The sequence below is a fragment of the Lepidochelys olivacea genome (assembly GCF_965140295.1).
Source record: "Lepidochelys olivacea isolate rLepOli2 genome assembly, chromosome: 5".
In the NCBI taxonomy this organism is placed as follows: domain Eukaryota; kingdom Metazoa; phylum Chordata; order Testudines; family Cheloniidae; genus Lepidochelys; species Lepidochelys olivacea.
Window position 1 is genome coordinate 109,457,208 of NC_140415.1, and position 19,906 is coordinate 109,477,113.

Consider the following 19,906-nt stretch of genomic DNA (forward strand, 5'->3'; position numbering starts at 1 on the left):
ATTAATGTTCTGAGAAAGCTACACACTGTGTGTGTGTGTGTGGGGGGGGAATAAGTTACGCTCTGTGCTACAGTCGCTCAGTTTGGATTCATAATAATACAGAAGTAAGGATAAAAATTATTCTTAATAATACAGAAGTAAGGACAAAAATTACCAATTATCATGTGATGGGGATTTATCATGTGAATCAGTCCTTGAGGAGTTGAGGTGAACCCACTAGGTTAACTCTCCATTCATTGTACTATTTGATTTTTGACATGAAAAACTGTTCTTTTGGCCACCTTGCTCTTTCAACACGATTTCAGAATTCTACCAGACTCCAAAATTATTAGAAAAAAAGTACAGAAAATACATGCAATCAAGCAAGTAACTAACTGCTGGCAGGTCATTTGTTGTGTAATATTGGTACAGCAATACTAGTTTAATAGTTTAAACTTTGGATTCATGTACAGCACCCAACTTTCCATTTCAAATATCACATTTCCAAACTGATACTGAAAAAAAACTTTTAGCATCAACAGTAAAACAGTATGTCATCTAGTATACTCCACAGCAAGATTTTATGTATTCAGCCATACTCACACACACATGTACATGAATTATTTGGAAGTGATAGCAATGATACATTGTCATATTTGTACACACATACCTCAGAGAGGTATATAACATTATTTTAAGTGTAGGGGAGAGACTGCTTCACCTGATAGGGGCCAAATCTGCAGGCTTTTCCTCATATGTATAACTTTCCCCCAGTGAGGTAAATCAAAGGGAATTCTACATATTAAAGAACTGAAAGACTGACATTATCTCATAATGGTATTGCTTATTATCTTTCACCTATTTTTAAACACACACACACACACACACACACACCCCTACTGCTACCATAACCAGTAATACATGTAATATATGTGTAATTGATTCTGTACCAATAGCTAAGGTTTCTCTAGCATGCAAAGAAAATAACTCCTTTTCATGAATAATGAATTCTAATTGTTTTGTATTTTAGTTTATAAAGGATATGGTTTACATCTTACCTTCGTGTGCATGTTAGTGACCTAAATCTATACCAATTGTCCCAAACTTGTTATTCCAAATTACTTCTATGGATAGTATGATTATTCATTCCCAAAATAGCACCCACATCAGAGAACTGCTATACTAGTCACCTATTGTTTTTAATCATACTGTCTTTTGCATATTAATCTGTAAGCCCAAAATATATTACTTTAGTTCTTTAAACTGTGATTCAATTTTTTAAGTCCTAAAATCTGCAGTCCTTTAAAAATACAAATGCCTTGCACTTGACAGCAAACATTTGGCATCCCAGGTACTTAACTATAGTATATTCTAACAGTTCAATTTACATTAAAGATAATGTAAATGTGTATTAAAGAAATGTTATACATAGATGTTTTGGTTAAAATTTTGACATATATTCCTTCTTGGAGGCCTGCTAAAAACAGATACTGCAGCTCAATGTAACTTTTTTAGATGTAGTGTAGCGTTGGAAATAATTAAAATGTTACCTTTGCCAAGTAATTCCCAATGTATCCTCACTGGCACTGGGGTATAAATGCCTGCCGTTTTGATTCATGGTCCAGTCACAAATCCTCAGCTGTCAATTGAAACCTAGCAGTCAGATATGGATCGAGCAGTACTACAGATTTTAGTATTTAAATGAATACATGCAAACTAGTACTGTACATGGCACAAACCTTACTTTCCCAAAAAGTAACTTAAAAACAAACAAAACCCCCAAAAACCAACAAAAACCCATTACACTGAAAAATAAAATTCCTATTTTTTTTTAATTTTAAGAAAATGCTACTTTAATACGCTCCTCTATTAATAAAGCATAAAAGATAACTAGTGTTTAGCACATAACAATTAGCCGTTATTAGATTACAAACTGAGCTGGAATAAAAGAAAATGTTAATGTTCAATAGTGAAATATTTTAAGAAAGAAAATCAAAATGCTGTGTTTTATATGCAATGTACTAAGTAATCTGTACTAGGTAAAGGTCAAAAATAATCAATATCTTGAAGCATGCATTTGGTGAATCATAGAAGACATGCAATTTATAGAAAAAATCCCCAAATTACACAAACTATATGCCTTTATCTTACTGTTTTAGAAGGGTAAATGTATTTTGTAATAGAGGTTTATTAATTTAGTGTTACTGAAAGTGGTATTACTTAGCAAGAGGTGATAAGATAATCTAATCTTGTTCAGGACTCAAAATAATAGCATTTAAAATACTTTATTATATTTAAATATAGTGAGGAATGCACTAAATGTAAGCTGAAACAAATTCTTCCCAGATCCCCAAATCATCAGTTCTGCCCTTCACAGATTGTTCGTGTAACCCTATACAGCTCTGTTTGTTTAACAGCTGCCCTACAGTGCTAGCAGATTTATTGAAAAGATATACTGCTTATTTTTATGTTTAAGAAAGTAAACTTATGTGGCTTGAGACGAAAACATACAGAAAGCATAGTTTTTAACCTCTGCATAGCAATGCTATAAATAAATTACTGTACATCTTGCATGATACAGCACTTCGAATTAAAGATAACTTGATCACTAAGATTAATTGCATAAAATGCATCTTGTTTTCTCCATGCAAGTTTTAAGTGCTTTTAAAAGTTGCAGACTATGGCAAACAAACTAAAAGAAATTATTTACACAGTAGCACAATTAACTACAGTCCTTTCCTGATAAATACATATGTTAAAGACAAGACCATATTGCAGTCTTGACTGTTACACTAATAAGTTTCCTGCAGCTGAGGTTTGAGAAATGGAAATGTTAGTCTGTTTTCATAAGGTTTGTTTCTTGTTTGTTACCTAAAGAACTCTAAGAGACCTTCTGAAGTCTATTATAAGCATGACTAAACTACATTAAAGTAACCAGAAAAGGAAACATTCAGTCCAAAAAGTTTGCTAGAGTGTAACTGTAAAGAATATATTAAATATGCTCAAAGAAAGGGGTAGGTGTGTGCATTTTTCCGTAGTCACTGTATGAAACTGTTTCATAAGCACTATTTTTATTCTGAAGACATAATAAAATATATCTGTTCAAATACTCTAGCCAGTAGTATAATGGTTATATTTGTGCTACAATACTTAAGTATCTGTCAGCATTTTCATTATAAAAGCATATTTTAAAGGCTTACAACTTGGTTATAAAAATTCACTTTCAGCTGAAACATGATGTCTAAAGTTTTAAAAATGGAAACAATTTTTTCCTTTTTACAAAATTAAACCAAACCATCCAAACAAAACTCTTTGGCCAGTTATAAGCCATAAGAATGCCAAAACCAGAACTTATTGCTGCTGAATGATTTTATGCACTTGTCTAACTCAAAAATCTGACAAACAATTAGCTTGTATTATAATCTAATTCCTTTTGGTATTTGAGGAAAACAATAAATGTCTGATACATTACAGTTTAATAAATCAGCTACTGTGCATAAGCAATAATTTTCCCCCTACGGTTTTCATATGGATTTTAATATGTACAACAAATATCCTAAATGTGTAATTACACAAACTCCAAGAGCTTTTTGAATCTAATTCATAAATGCTATTGACACACTTTATTTATTATGCACACACCTCTTCATAATTTGTAACCATAGAGAGAAAGAGAGAGAAAGAGAGAGGACATGCATACATACATACATACAGGGCCAGATCCTCAGCTGGTGTAAATTGGTATACTGTAAATTCATCTGTCCCACCATATATACACATGTGCTAAATTAGAGAAGCATGTGATAAATAATTCTATCATGAGCCTAGAAATGCAGCACCTGTCTACTAAACCACTTCCATGTGGCTTAAGTTTAATGTTCCAAATCTCTGAGCAGCTTCAAACAGCCGCCATTTTGTTTTCAAAATTAACCTACAAGAGAAATGTTTCCTCTTTCCTACTCCTCATGTAGAATTTCCTCTCCAAAATCACCATCTAGAAACCTGTATGACTAAGATTTAGTTTGGGGTTAATAATAGCCATAGAAATATCACTTTAAAATCTGATATCCTGTGTCCCTGCCAGGGTAGAAATGGTTTGGCATCTTTACTCCAGGTCAATGGGCTGGAGTAGTATAAAGGGGGCCCCAACAGCCCCAGTTCCGGGAGGGAGAAGATTTCCATGGAGCAGGCAATGTGAAGACAGCAGTAAAGAGGCAAACGTCCTCAGAGGGCAAGCCCAGAGGAGCCCCTTAGCTCTGTTCCTTCCCCCAGGGCTGAGAGGTCTTTGCTGCGCCTCTAAGAGGTGCCGCCCAGACTCTCACCTGGGAACTTCATGCCACTGAAAAGGGAGATTTCCAGCTTTGTGATTGGACACACAACACTTGCTTCTAGCTTTGGAAGTACCTGAGACATTGGAGTTTAGTATTATGACTATTCTGTGTTAATTTAGGTCATTCTGGAGCCAGGCAAAGGCCAGCAGCCCCCAATGTAACTTATAACTTCTTATGTAACTAAACTTACATTTAGTGCACCTAAGGGCTGCAGTAAAATTATGAAAGCCGCAAATGCCATTGCGTTACCTAGAGATCAGATAGATAGAACACAGTGCACTTCACTCCACCCTGGAACACCAACTTGAAAGACCTTCTATGTAGAGGAATGGGGAAGCAAGTGGCACAAAGCTGCCTGTATGCCACTGAAGGATTTCCCTCTGTCAGGGAGAATCTCTGGTAGCTCCTTTACGACAAGCTCTCCTACCACTTTACATCGCTGAGGTGGCACAAAGCAGCAGCCTGAGCCAGAGCCAAGGATCTGACCCTCTAGTTTGACCTCCCCCCCCCCCCCACTCAGCTGGACTTTTGTTAAGTAAGGCACCCGGGTGTTCAAGAAAAGGGATTCAAGCAATTGTCCCAATCAAACATTTTACAAGCTTTCTAAAACATTTCTACATAGGTATTCCCCTCTCAAATATGTTTCTTACATGGAATATATATATATGATGGTGTGACACACAATCAAGTGTTTTAAATTCCTCTCTCACAGAACCACATACAACAGGGACAAGGAAAATTATCCTCAGGAGAAAAAAATTGCCTCTCAATGAGCCTAATTCTGGAGTTGCCGGGGGGAGAGGCAAATGTACCAAAAGCAGGGTAAGGCAGCCTTAACGGGCCTTGTAGGCACACCCATTACTACCCCTGGAATACACCCCCACTCCAACTCTTACTGAGTGGGAAGGGGCACAGAGTCTGTAGAGACTGCCTCCCTGTGCTGGAAGTAATTCTCAGGGGGCATGTGATTGCTCCTCAGCCCTATTATGTCAGTGCAAAGGGGCCACAGGGGCAATCCTGATTTGGACGCTGAATGTTTACTTTGAATCTCCTTTCTCTTTTTAGTTTACGTTGGACACTTGGGGAGTACAATCATCCTGCAGAGTTTTAGCCACACAACCCTCATTTACATTAGAGCTACAATCCCACGATTCAAACCTTTAAATAATTGTAAGGGTTAATATTTAAGCAGGCTTTATATTTTCACATTTTAATAAAGTGACTAATATTAATCTTCATTTCATGCCCCTTTGATCATCAGTAAAAGTAAACATATATTTGAAAGAGTGAGTGAGTGAGCGATAGGAGACTGCTATGATTTTTGTTATTTGAGAAAGCCCATAAAGCTAAACATTTGCATACTGTCATTGTTTTGACTGAAACTTCCTTTAAATGTGTTTCCTTTCCAGCAAGCATATGTGAAAGGTGACCTCTTATCCATTTACATACCTCCCTGGTAGTCATGTGATCAAGTTTTACGTCAAACTGTCAATTATGATAAGAGAGACAATAAGAACAGCCTAAGTGTTGATAACCTGTTTCCTGACTTTACTGAGAAGATCTGTTTAAGAGTCCACTTGTGTTCTTCTTTCAGTCTTTTGCCTGAAGCAAAAGCAATGTGCATCGAAAACATTTTAAAACCAAAACACTGTTTTCAGTGGTCATTTCAGTTTACATTTTCAGTGATAAATGGTATGAAGGGCCTTCCATTCTGAACAGCATAATGCAACAACTAAAGGATGCATATGGAAAGAACAACTTCCTACTGGAGATACTGCTTGAAAAGAGTAGTCTTGTGCGGAGGAAACAATTAAATAAGATCAAAAGCTGCTAACAGTTTTCTAGTTTTAAAATACATTTATGATGTCAAAAATATTTCTTATTATCATATACATGGTAACATGACCCCTTAATAAATGTCAAAGCTGTGTGAAAATCATGCATAACATATACCACACCCTTAAAGCCCAAGCTCTAGTGAAATCCATGCAGCTGTATTAAGTAATGCAAGGATCTGAGGAGTTTAGCAGCTCAGTTATTGGCCCAATATTAGTTAGCGTATATGAAAAAGTAAAGTTTTAAAGGTAATTGGTATCACAGGCTGATAACTTCGTCATTAAAACCATTTGTCTTTGCCTGCCTGTTTTCTTAATGAAAGAATGAAAATGTCCTCCCATTTACTTTTTCTAGAAGCTCAAAGATGTTTTAAAAGTTAAATAATTAAGGATAACAATATCATGGCCAAGAGCAAGTACTCTTTTGGTTGATTTATTCAGTTTCAATAGGAAGCTTACCAATTGTGGTGCTGTTACCCTTTATGTGCTATGAACACAAAGATAAATCTTTTCTTTTCTTTCTTTAAATAGGCAAAATCCAGGATTGGTGTTTCTAGCAGTATAACAACTTTAAATCCAGAAGCAATTTTGATCAGACACTAAGAAGCCTATAGTTTCAAGGATATAAAGTTTGTATTTTGTGAATTCACAGTGATATAAACTGATTGAGACTAAGGAAATGCCACCATCCCTCGATCCATCCATCAGAAGTTTGCCCTATTGTCCATTAACATGGAGTTTTGCAACTGAACTCTTTTACTAATGATTGTTGTGTTATGACTATACACTCCCAAGAATGAGGACTCAAATGGCAGAATTCCACAGAGCTCAGAAGAGTTGAGCTTTCTTGTACTACAGCTGAATTTGACTCTGTTACTCTAATTTTTCACTTTTTCTGTGAGTCTAGACTTGGAAACCATTTGCTACAACTCAAATATAAGCAATGTGTATATGAGCTGGAGGGGGGCGGGGGAGAGAGAGAGACAGAGAGAGAGAGAGGTGCTGACATACTGCTGTGAAGATTACCCAACCTTCCTTTTATGCAAAACTCCTATGTCAATAAAGACATTTCTTAGCATAGATAGTTCAGTGTGCCAAAGCAGAATTCATATAGTGACCTCACCAACCTGCAACAGCAAAGTTAAGAACAAAGCCCTTACTAAAATTCTAACTCTAAGATAAAATTTTAACTATGATTAAATAGGAGACATTTGATTAAGCAACATCCCCGTGAGACCGTTACTAATAGTTAATAAAGTTTGCATGTTGATTAATGAATTAATGAAAACTTTTGCGTTCTAACCAAGTAGTCATTAACAATTTATAATTGATATTTTGGGGGACTGGGGAAGGACTACTTTTTAAAACAAAACATTAAGATGTTTTATAAGCACCTTTCTAATGCAGATCTACTTATGTAGATGACTTTCTAGTTGCAGTTAAAGTAAGAAATTTGTTATGTTATTGTTGATGTCCAATTTTGAAATACCTGTCATTTCAAGGCAATTAGCAACAGCACCAACCAATGATCACAACAAAAATATACTGCATAGATTTATAATTCTTCAAAACTTTGCCTACCAATGTAGCATGCTAAGTAACATGTGTAATAGCATATTTTTCTCACTATTCAGATCAGTAAATGCAAATGTATTGCTCCCAAAGGTGCTAGACACACAAACACACAATATTTCCAAGTTATATTGAATGCTTCCCATCTAAATGCAAGTATTCCAGCAATTTTGTGCTATAAATTGTTTTACTGGAAATTCAACTGAACTGTCATTTTATTTTGTTGAAAGACTATTTATAAGATAGAGTCACAAAATAACATACAGCTTAAATTTATGGTTGTTACTATAATTTATATAGGATACATTGCGGTTCTTTTTAAACAACAACAAAAAAAGCACTCAATAATACACATCAATATTTCTCATAACTTGAGAGAATAAATCTCTATAAAGCCCCTCCAACAAAGTAAAAGAACCTACCTGTGACAATATTTATTCTTAAGAGGTCAATGTGTATTAAAGGGTACAGTGGATGTTTAAAAGATCTCTCTGGAACTAAAACCACTGGCTTTCTACTTTAGAATTTCTCTCAGCTAATATAAAATGATTGATTGCCTTTATTTCATGTACCCCTTGATTTTCCTTTTCATTCATCATGGGCTGCTTTAAACTAAATGCATTCAGAACCTGCCACAAGAAAAGTGCTCTCTTTTAAATTGTTGTAAAGTAATGAAAGGACGTAGTAAATCAATCTCATTTCTGCCTTACCAAAGGATAACCTTTATCTACTGAAGTCATTTAGACAATTTCTGGTGGGGTTTTTTTCTGGATAATGAACATGTATGGCATTGTCATCTCTGAGAGCCTTTTAGGATTTAAGAGGATGAAGGTAACAACTAACTCATGAGAAAATTATTTTATATATTCTGCACTTATGTATACATGTATTCGTATTTATCTGCTGCTAAAAAGCTTAGTTTGTGGTTAAAGTTCTTTGTTCCTTCAATGCATGCAACAGTACCAACTATTACCTAATTGTTTTTATTTTATATATATATATATATATGTATGTAAGCAGGCATGTGTGCATGCGTGCGCACACACACACACACACGTATATACAATCATGCGTAATTTAAAATCGAATAGAGAATAATGGCAGTGATTAAGCTATTATATACTTTTTCACTATACTATAGGGCTACTACTATATAACACATATGTAAAATACTGGTACATTTAAATAAACAACAAATATTGACATTATAAAACTCTCTACTTTAGAATATTAAATTCACACAGTGGCACTGAATCAACACATATTTTCCAGGGTTGAAACTAACATATAAATGTCCATGCACAAAACATGTAAGATTACTTTTTTCCTGAATATTTTGGTCACATGTTTAATGAGACTGCTGAAATTATCCAAACTTATTCTTAAAATATATTATAAAGACAAAAAATATACAGGAGATACAAGAAAATTAAGCTGGCTGCCAGTACCTTCTAGGGATGTGAAATAGTTTGTATAACTTTTTGAATGTTCTTGAGAGCAAAAAGTATTAACGAGCAAATTTGTAGAAAAATAGGGTGTTGAAGAGAAGCAATAAATTAAAATAAAATACATTTAAATTTCTTTTGCAAATCCCAAACTTAACTGGATGTCAGAGACTTATGAAATAATTTTTAAAATTTCACAGCAAAAGTATTTTAGAAAATGTGTGCAATGGTTTTTAAAAAAGCAAGTTTTAAACCTATAAATCTTGCATATGTTTAAAAATACAATGAACATTTACTGTACATTTGTCAAATAGAACCACACTATTGTAATTATGACACATTTTATATTACAACAATTCTGGAGAGGTGAAAAAAGAAAAATATCAGAAAATTTAGTGAAAAGCCAATGGTTGGTAAAAACAACTAATTGTTATTTGGTATTTTCGTAACTATGTACAAATGTTTTCAGTTGTGTCTTACTGGTTAACAAAGCTGGCAAAATGTCAAAGATCTTAAACTATCATCTTTATGGTTTTCTCTGAATTCTGCATGTGGTGATCTTTAATATATACATACAGCCACCTTGGCCTTGGAGTGGGTAGGGTTAGGAGTTCAAATGCAGCACAGTTTAGCTATGTTACAACAAACACAGAGCATGTAGGATAAAACGAAACAGGCATGAGTACCAACTGTGGATAGGAACTCAAGCCTGAGAAAAAATACAGTACAATAAATAATAAGAACTACTTAATAGCCCTTTTCTTCCTGCCATATTCAATTTTTAATTTGTAACATTTTACATGCTGTTAATTTCAAACTCCTCTGCTGTCAAGATCTGGGAGCAGCACATACACACATCATACAATATATTTACGTTCTAAAGTGTCTGATTTTGTGTTATACTGTTACTAGCAATGCGGGATTTCTGTATTTGTATGGCCCTGCTATTGACTGCGGCTAATTTGTTTATAAACCACCATTAATCTCAGCTGTATATTTTCACAGTTTGTGTAAACACTTCATTTGCATTAAATTTACAGCATTAATGAGATGTGAAATTTAAAATGCTACTTGAAACATAAATGATGTAAGAAACTAGAACAAAAATGTGTCTATCACATCTGAAATCAGCAAACCAATTTAAACCTATTAAACTAGGAATGACGATGTGTTACATTGAGAATTTGGTTTTATAAGTCATCTTCTGGAACTAAAATGCAGAAATGTAGGCTTACAAACATCTGGAAAATATGAAATAGCTTGAGAATCATAATTTGTAATGTTTAATTTTGTTTAATTTTTTATTGGTTTTGAAATGAGTTCTCAGTTTTATCCCTTGCACACTTTATACAGACATATTCTTAATATCCAATTCTAGCATCTACTTTTAAGTTGTTCAAAAATAAAATAATGTAAAGAGGCATTATAAAAAGTTCCTTAAGATGGCACAAATCTAAGAAACAAAAGCATATGCTATGTTAATATTTTTAGAGGGGTTTTTGTCTTTAGCATATCTAGTCTTCATATGACATATACTGAAACCATTAGGATCCCATTCTAACCCAAGATGTCAGTGGCAGCATGTAGAAAGGTACTACTGCAAAAGCTTGTCTAGATTATTACACCTATGTGAAACTTGCCCACCTGTTGCTGGTGTAGGAAGGATGGGTCTCTTGGGCTTAGTCCCACATATCGGTTGGCTTGGGATGTGCCTGAGGCTGTGTAGGCTGATTAAGGAAGAACAAAACACAGTGATAAAAATAGCGACCTGTCATAATTATTACCCTGTGCACGTACAGTACAGATATGAGAGATCCAGAGTTATGATTTGCAATGTATAGGAAGTGTCTGTGGATTTCTTTTATCAGTAATGCAAAAAAAAACATAGGGCCAAATTCAGCCCTTAGGTGCACAGCATGTTCAATTCCCATCCACTTCAATGGAAGCTGCATGTGTGAATCTGAGGTCAGAATTAGGCTTGTAGTTAGAATAATAATTCCTCTGGTTGCAGATTTTTACAAATAGTTAAAGGAGCACTACATTTTAAACTGTTATGGTCTCAGTTATGGACCTCCAATTTATATTAGTTATACAAATACACATCAGCTAAACTAATATAAACATCCAATAAATGAAGTCAATGGAGTTACGCGGGTAGGAGCGAGAGAACAACCACCTATTAATTTACACTGATTCTTCTATTTGTGAACGCCCGTCACAAATTTGTCTCGGAAAAGTGGTTAATTATTTAAAACTGAGACTTAAAGCTTGATTTGCTTATGTGGCATGAAATTAATCTTTACAGTCCTTTGGAAGAAGGATACAATGTGATCAGCACTAACCAGAGAAGGGAGTTAACTTTTGCTGCGCAGCATAATTTTACACACCAGAAAATAGCATTCACTTAGAGCTAATTCATTAAAAGCTCTTTTAGCCTTCTGTGGTGCAGAAGCTTAGAAAAATCGGGGGGGAGACTGGGTGGCTCAAGAGATTGGTAAAGGGATATAGAACCTTTCACCTGTAGGTCACCATTCAAATCTGGCTGAGATCAGTAGCGACTGAAAGTCATTACCCCCTCATGGCTCTTAGTGGCCTATGTGGTCTCACTCCACTTCATAGTGTGTAGATGACCATATTGCAACAATCATCATCACAACTGACACCTTTGCTGGTGGTCAAAGCAGACCTGCCAAAATGGAATGGATATGAAGACTGAGAACAGAGTGAGGAAGGTGGATAGAGTTTTTAGCTAATTGGCTGTTTGAGGTTAAAATTATACAGCAAATACATAAAACTTTCTGAATTTCTGAGGATATTTTAATATGGCTTTTTTATAGTAAACAGCTTTCACTGAGAGATTGCCATAGAAATGGATCAGATATTAGAAATAAATCATGGTTCCAGACCCTAGAGTTTCTTGACAGAAATGTTATCAAAGTCTGTTGTTCTGTCTAGTTCTGAACAATTCATTTGTTGTATTTCAGAATGAAGCCAGTGGTAATCATTTGATTTTATATGCCAAATAGGTCGAAACTGACTAAACAGAAACAATGACAGCATTTATATTATGTTTAAGCAATATCTGCAGGAACTTATTTGCCCAACAAAACATTGTCTTCTGCAATTCATTGTTTATTAAAAATAAATTTGCAATGTTTAAAAAAACTATTAGGGCCAAATTCTCCCCCATGTGTGAAGCCCCTTGGCATGAGAGCATAAATATTAAGGTCAGTGACGGCTTTATGTATTTCCAGCAAAAGGATACCATCCTTCAGTTTTTGTTTGTTTTGTTATCTAGTCACTTGTGCATGTAATGTTTGTGTGCTACCACTTGTACATACAATTTGCACACTTAAATTGGACTTGCTCATAAACACTTTTCATTTACATGCATTAGTGATAGAGATGTTCTGCATGCAGAAAGAGGCCTCATCTCAAAGGACCATAAGAGAGGTAGGTGCTCCAGTTCCACTGAAATTCAGTAAAACTGAGTGCCTAATTCCTTTAGGCTCTTTTGAAATTCCCAGGCTTCACCCTTAAATACCTGTATAATTATTAGTGGACAAATAAGGTCAGTTTCTTTCTAAAAAGACTCCTTAAAATAGGCCATAATGTGGGCAGGTAGAGTGCAAGCTTCTTCCCGCAGTTCTGGTATCATACTTGATCTCCCTTCCCCTGCTATTCCAGGCCATGGTCTCTCTTGAGCACAGACAGACAATTGTGCCACATTGTGTGATCTCGACAAACAGGAACTAGGATGAAACTACCAATAATCCAAGCCAAATTTGAACCAAGGTTCCTTTCCCACCCTGAGGTGAAAGGCTAGAGCATTAACTTCTTGTTTGTTGCTGAACATACCAGAAATAGCAGCACCTCAAAGGAGCAAAATTTGCATCGAAAACCAGCAGAGAGTGTTAATCCACTCCAACTTTTAGTCCACCTAGAAGCCTCTTTTGCTATCCCAAAAGAATAGCTAAAATATTTCCATAATCCTATCAATATAATTATTAATCAGTTTATAATTAAACAATGGTGTTTACCCAGATTATCTTTAGGAGTCACTTATTTCTCTTTAAGAAAAGGAGTACTTGTGGCACCTTAGAGACTAACAAATTTATTTGAGCATAAGCTTTCGTGAGCTACAGCTCATTTCATTGGATGCATTCAGTGGAAAAAACTCTTTGTAATAGATACTTATGCAGTTTCCCCCTCATGTGTCGCTTGCTCTAATTCATTTGAATATCTATTTCATTTTACAAAATACAATCTTAAGATAACAAATACCTAAAAATATATATATGATTTACAGGCTTGATTAATTCTAATGCAATGTCTAGAGACCACACTCACAATTTTAATACCTAACGTGCTAAAATGATCCATTTTAGTGTAACTGACCCTACAGAAAACCATATTATTTTCTGCATGTTAAGTATTTTTTGTTTGTTTGGTTTGGCTTACACATAATTTAGGCTCTAACTGCCCTTTGGAAGACAGAAATTTCAGCTGAGAGATCTTCTTCTAAATAGTCTGATCAGGACTATTTTCTAAAAATGTTGCCATTCATCAGTATCAAGTAATGTTGGCCCTCGAAAGACCTAAAAGGTCAGGAACCATATTTACCCAGCTTTGTTAACAAAAGTGTAGAAGCTAGATAAAAATTAACCCTTTGGATACCACTGGACATGAAATGATTATCCAAAATAGAAATGATCAAATGACATTAGCATGTACATTGCACATACTTCCGTGGTTGCAATTCCATTGAAGATAACAGGATGAATAATATGGTGCTGAGCATATTGTACAAAGGTACTCAAAACTTTTGAGGCATTACAAAAGCAAATGCAATTAAGCCAACCCTTGTAGAATCAAGGGCAGTGAATTAAAATTTCCTTTGCTGTATGCTGTATCATTTTATTTTTTGCTAACACAACCTATATAGACATGCAATTATCATAGCTCTGATTCAGTATGTTTTGTAACAAAGATTGATTTCTGTAGGAAAGCTCATTGAGGAGCAATTATCTAATCTCGTTTTGAAATCCAAGTGTGGTTTATTTGAAATCTTGCAGTCTGAGTGTGCTTCTCAATGTCATTACAATGTCCACCTTAGATGAACAATCGTGTTTCGTTCTTTCTCGATGGGCGGTGCTCAAATAAATATGCTTTTCCCTTTAGATTTTGATTGTCATGTCACAAACATCAGTTCATGTAACATGATGCTATGGCTAAAATTTGAGGGAGAAAAGCTGTGTGGTCAGATCATGCTTGCTCTCAGAATAAATTATGAGCATCCACCTGGTCAAATAGTAGGAAAAGGCACCTTTTTTTGGCCTTAATTTAAAATCGTATTGAACCTCTGATGGACATTTTTTGTTTCCTAGAGAAATACTTACTGGTTGCTGTAGGTGAAGATGCCTCACCTTCAGTGGATGTAGTGATGGGTTTAGTATCTGTCATGGTCAGAGTCACAGGTCTCACCGCACTGTGATGGGGAGAGGGTGCCAAAACTGGAGTAAAATGGCCAGGCACTTTCCCTACTACTTGACCACTGCTGTTAGGCTACAAAACAAAACCAAAACAATGCCTTGTAAAATATACACATTGTGTTTAAAAACAAATCTACCAGTGTCTTGAAGGGTTTTGTAGAATGCCCATCACCACTGTATCTATGTGCCAGGTTAAGTAATTGTTATAAACTAATATATCTATATATAGTATATTTAGTGGACAACACAATAGGCCCCATACATTTAACTCACAGTAACCTTCTGATCAGTTTTATTTCGTTCTTGGTATGATTTTCATAAAAGTATTTTACAATAGTAGTGCTGCTCACATAGTAGGATTAAGCACAGAGCCTGAAGCATTTAACTAAAACACATACTAACACTGCAAAAGCTGCCTTAGCAAGGGCCAGTATTCTGGCTGGCTGGGGAATATATGCAGAACAAGCGCACAGCTGTTTGCTTTCTGCACATGCCTGAAGTCTGACTAATAAAAGCAGGGAAGGCTGCATAAGGGGGCCGAGAAGGAGGTGCTAAAATGTGTAGATGCTGCCATTTGGCCCCAGGCCCACCAGAATATGTCCCTTTCACATAGGATTGAAAAGTGTGAATTCTGTACATTTCAGGAGTATAATGAGCCAAATCAACACTTTACACGGATTGATGTACAGGATGTACAAAAGGTACTCTGAATTTAGACCTATGACACAATCGGGGTCAAATTCTACCTTCAGCACACACATATACCCAACTTTGGCAATGTTCTTTGAGCAATGTGCTCATTTACCCAAGAGCTAAATTTGGCCCTAAATATTCTAAGTGTAAATAATAATAAACCAAAAATGTCAGCTGGTAACATTTAGACTGAAACTGTTGATTTTTTCTGTGAATTTTAAAGAGCTCTTAAAGTACATAACAAATATAATGCATAAATGTCTGGGCAATTTATTATCATAAAGATACTGACAAATCAGAGAGAAATATAGGTTGTTAAAGGATCTGGATGGACTGATTTACAAGGAAAGGTTAAAAGAGGCAAATATGATTAGCTTGGCTAGGCAATAATTATTGGTTGTCATGACAACTACAAATAGGTGCAGGATGTAAACACAGATGATGATGAGGAATTATTTGGAAGTATAATCTGGGAGGTAATGGAAGGAAATAAAGAAAGAGGAAATGTTAAAAAAAAGAAAAAAGTCAGGAAAAACTTCCTGACAGTATGATCTATTAAACTATGGAACAGTCTCCCAAGGGAGATGCTGGGGGCTTTTTCCTTTTCGACTTTTAAAACTAGAGTGACTAAACAAACACAAGTAAATATTGACTGGACAAATATGTACAAATAGAGACCGATTCTGCATTGACAGGGAAGTTCATTAGTTGATCTAGTAGGTTATTTCTAGCTGTAAATTCTATGGTTCTATGATGAAAAGCAACAGGAAAAATGTTACATTAATGACAAGCGGCTGATCAATTACTCCACTAAATGAAGCAAATTTAAATTCTCTCTTAACCATGACCATATTGTACTTGCATATTGCAAGGCTATGAAAAAAAGGACGATCTGACATATAGTTCTATAAGATCCAGCTACTATAGGATTTATTCTTCTGTTGTGATGTGTGGGCCTTTACTAATGAGAAAATAGACAAATATATACTGCTAATCTCAGGTCTAAAAACAGTTTCAAATTAAGAAGGCAGTAGTTCACAGGGATGAAAGGTTCTTCTGTACTGAAAGCACATTGATGGTATTCCATATATTTTCTCTCTATTGTATCAAATTTTCAGCAACTGGATAGGTCTTTTTCCCCCTCATAAATCTGTTCAACCCTTGTGATATGAATTTTAAAGGAAAAAGGGTCACCACATTAATATATACAAGACGATATACACTGAATACATAATGATGTGGTATAAAGATTTAATCACCATCTGATTGGATAGCCAGATTACTTACGAATGGTGAACCCATAAATAAGTTACACAGGTCTTTCCACCAGTACCAATAAAACCTTTATATCACACCACACTATCATACATTCTGCATATGTCATATATTTTACCAACCACCCGACCCCCATTTTAGCAATATTTTAGATAGTTTTATTTTTATAAGTACTATTTAAATATCCCTTGGCCTGTAAAATCAGGTATCTTAATTACCATAAATACAAAAGTACAGGCCTTGGAGATAAAGGAAAACTGTAACAGAATTTCAGAAACCTCTACAAAATACCTAAAATAACTTTTCCATCTATAATGCTTTAAGGTCCTAAATACTGGGATCTCCCAAGAATCACGTACTGCAACCCACTGGAAAGTAGGTATTTAGAAGCTATTTTTAGCTCCAAAAGATAGCAATATATCAGACCTTAAAACAGTTGAGGGCTGAATGGTGTAATTTTGACAGGAAAATCCATATTTGCGGGGAAAAGAAAAAATTATCTGGCTGCTCCTCTCTTTTATTTTTCTTTTTAAAATATAGAGGCTGTCAGAAGCTGTTCCACAGTTTGGATTGTTATAAGTCTTCCTGGTAGAAATGGATTGGTGGTCAGAGTGCAAGTGAAACAATGAAAGGTGTTTGACAAATACAATTTATCCATAGTTGCCACACTGATTCACCACCACATATGTAGTATATATAGAAATAATATATGCCATTGGGCAATGTGTGATATATGTAGCATTTTCATGAGGTATACATGATCATTCATAACCCATAAAACCACAGCCAGGTGGTAAAATAAGCTCGTCCCCACAGACTGAAAATTCTTATAATCACACATTGCTCATTATTATAAATTTTTTTTCTTTTTAAAATTTGGTGAAAGAGGTTAAATACCATACTCAGTAATGTGTGGATTGTACAGATCGCCTGATGGACAGGATTAGTGTGGTTTGAGTTCTTTTTAGTGGCTATTGGATGGAATTAAGGATCTGTGGGGGGCAGAGTTACCTTTTAGGACTTGGTTTCGGTTATGTATTGAAGAATCAAAAAGAAACCACTTCAATTGTCTACTAAACGTGCTTTACTTTTAGTATATAAAAAAAAAAAGATTCCCAGGAATTTATGGATTAAAACAGCCAGTATCATCATCTTCCAAAGCAGCTCTGCATCCAAAACCAGACTCAACTTAATTAAATGGACACAGCTGGAGTCCAGCACAATGTGCAACAATGTATCACCTTTTACTGTTCCCTAGTGATTCTGGACAACAGGAATGCAACAGCTCACATGGACTCCAGCTTAGTCCTTGTGCAGATGGTCCAAGAAAATGAACCCTTTCTTTGCTGAATTAAAGAATGTGAAAAGCACATATTTAATATTTATTCTCCAATAAGCAATAATTTACCTAGATGACACACACAAAATTAACACAGCACACATCCCTCACCCACCAGCCAATTAAGAGTGAAATCCTGGCCTCGCAGGGCATATCTACACAGCGAGCAGCAGCCCCCTACCCCCCACCCCCCCCCCATGAGTCTTAGAGCCTAGGTTGATAGAGGAGCGGAGCGGGCTTCAGAGCCTGAATGTCAAAGCCTGAATGTCTACTTAGCTATTTTTAGCACCATAGCTCAAGACCCCTGAGCCCAAGTCGACCAGGGCTCTGAGACTCGCCGTCACCGGCAGCAGGTAGACATACCCACTGAAGTCGATTGGACATTTGCTATTGACTTCACTGTAGCTGGCATTTAACCCTAACAATCCTAAGTAACTTTCTATTTTTGTTTATAAATTTCTCAAGTGGCAAATATTGCCGGTAATAGCATCTGTATTGTACATAGATGCTGATGCAGGCCCAATGCAATGCAGGTTGAAGCTCTGTATTGTCCAATGGAGGAAACAAAGCTTCCAAAATTAGGGGAAGATAAAACTGTTTTTTTCACGTTTCACTCAGATGGCATTTCCAATATTTAAGACGCTGATAAAATTTCATTTACAAGCAATAATAACTGATTTACATGTCTCTTAATAATGTTATTATTACAATCACAATATACACCATTGACCCAAGTACTTTTTAATTACATTCATTCCTCGTTCTACTCTCTGATTCCTGTAATCTCCAATACTTGTTTTCTTGGTGCTTCAAAAATGTTCTGCTTTCACATTTTTCTACTTGTTTTTCTTACACTTGCTTTGCTATTAAAGACTGTACATCAGAAAATATGGTTTAAAACTGGCATTGCAAAGATTACTTAGCTAGGGTTTAGTGTGTTATTATTTGGCAATAAAGATAAAAAAAATTGCTACATGATGGCTCAGTACCAACCTGAGTGTTTAACCTCTTCTTTTACTTATTTAAAGTTTGGTCTAATCTTAGCTGCAGGTAAGAACCAGATCATATAGGTTTTATTTATACCATCCTTCTTTAATAAATCTGAAATGTTTCAGGTTTGAATTAAGGACCGCCATCTGATAATTAAGGATCATTGCCTCATGGAAATCTATTTGGGGCAAACAACTTTTTTTAAACTTCATTGTTTTTGCTAGAGGTATTACTACTGAAATATACTACCAGAGTCCAATAGGGAAAAAAGTGAGCATAGTCTCACAAGTTCTGTCTACAACCCAAGAACCCACCCACCTATGATGTCAGAATATGATGCCATTTATTATCTCCCCATTTTTCCTCTCATGCTGTGATCAGCAGTGAAAAAAATTAACAAAGCTGATGGTTAAATGGTCATAATTAGGTTTCAGAGTTAACGTATTAAGATAAACAGGTCTTAGTGCTCTCAGCTCATAGTGCTCTCAAAGCTATTGTTTCAGCCTGAGGGCAGACTCATACTGAAATCATTGCATTACTTTACACCGAGTTCACATTTTTAAGGTTATCTTTGCAATTGCAACACTAGCAACATTTTAAATGAAAGTTTAGCTCCTGGAGCACAAGTTGGCAGCTATCACAGAAAGACATTAGTTTATTAAAGAAGAATGGTATAAATAAAACCTGTATGATCAGAGGCTTACCTGCTTCAAACAGCCTAGTCTAACCTGTGTCTATTACTTCTGGCCACCTTGAGTTTCTATTGCTCTTATCAGGAATATTTGCTTTTCTTTCTCCGGAGGTTGTTATAAATTCTCTGCCATGAGTTTTAAGCCCACTGAGATGGCAGGATACAGAGGCCACTGTATTTAGGGTCTTTTGCACAGATCACAATATACAGTCACTATCTCTATAGCCTGATCAATATTTGGCCACCAAAAAAAAAAAAAAGCTT

At 35.5% G+C, this 19,906-nt stretch overlaps 1 protein-coding gene across 6 annotated transcripts in view; it reads right to left on the reverse strand.

Moving 5' to 3' along the window:
- The window catches only part of NFIB (nuclear factor I B), a 220,841-nt gene that overhangs the window by 19,427 nt on the left and 181,508 nt on the right, over nucleotides 1-19,906 (reverse strand). For 2 of the 6 annotated variants that reach the window (XM_084627865.1, XM_084627864.1), the window contains exons 9-11: nucleotides 14,562-14,727; nucleotides 10,807-10,889; nucleotides 1,530-1,618 (exon numbers count right to left, since the gene is read on the reverse strand). The exons of 1 other annotated variant lie outside the window; for it this stretch is intronic. In XM_084627865.1, coding sequence (XP_084483991.1) covers nucleotides 1,530-1,618; nucleotides 10,807-10,889; nucleotides 14,562-14,727 — 338 coding nt within the window. The remainder of the gene's footprint in view (nucleotides 1-1,529; nucleotides 1,619-10,806; nucleotides 10,890-14,561; nucleotides 14,728-19,906) is intronic. 3 more of the 6 variants (XM_084627866.1, XM_084627867.1, XM_084627868.1) reach the window with 3 other exon arrangements.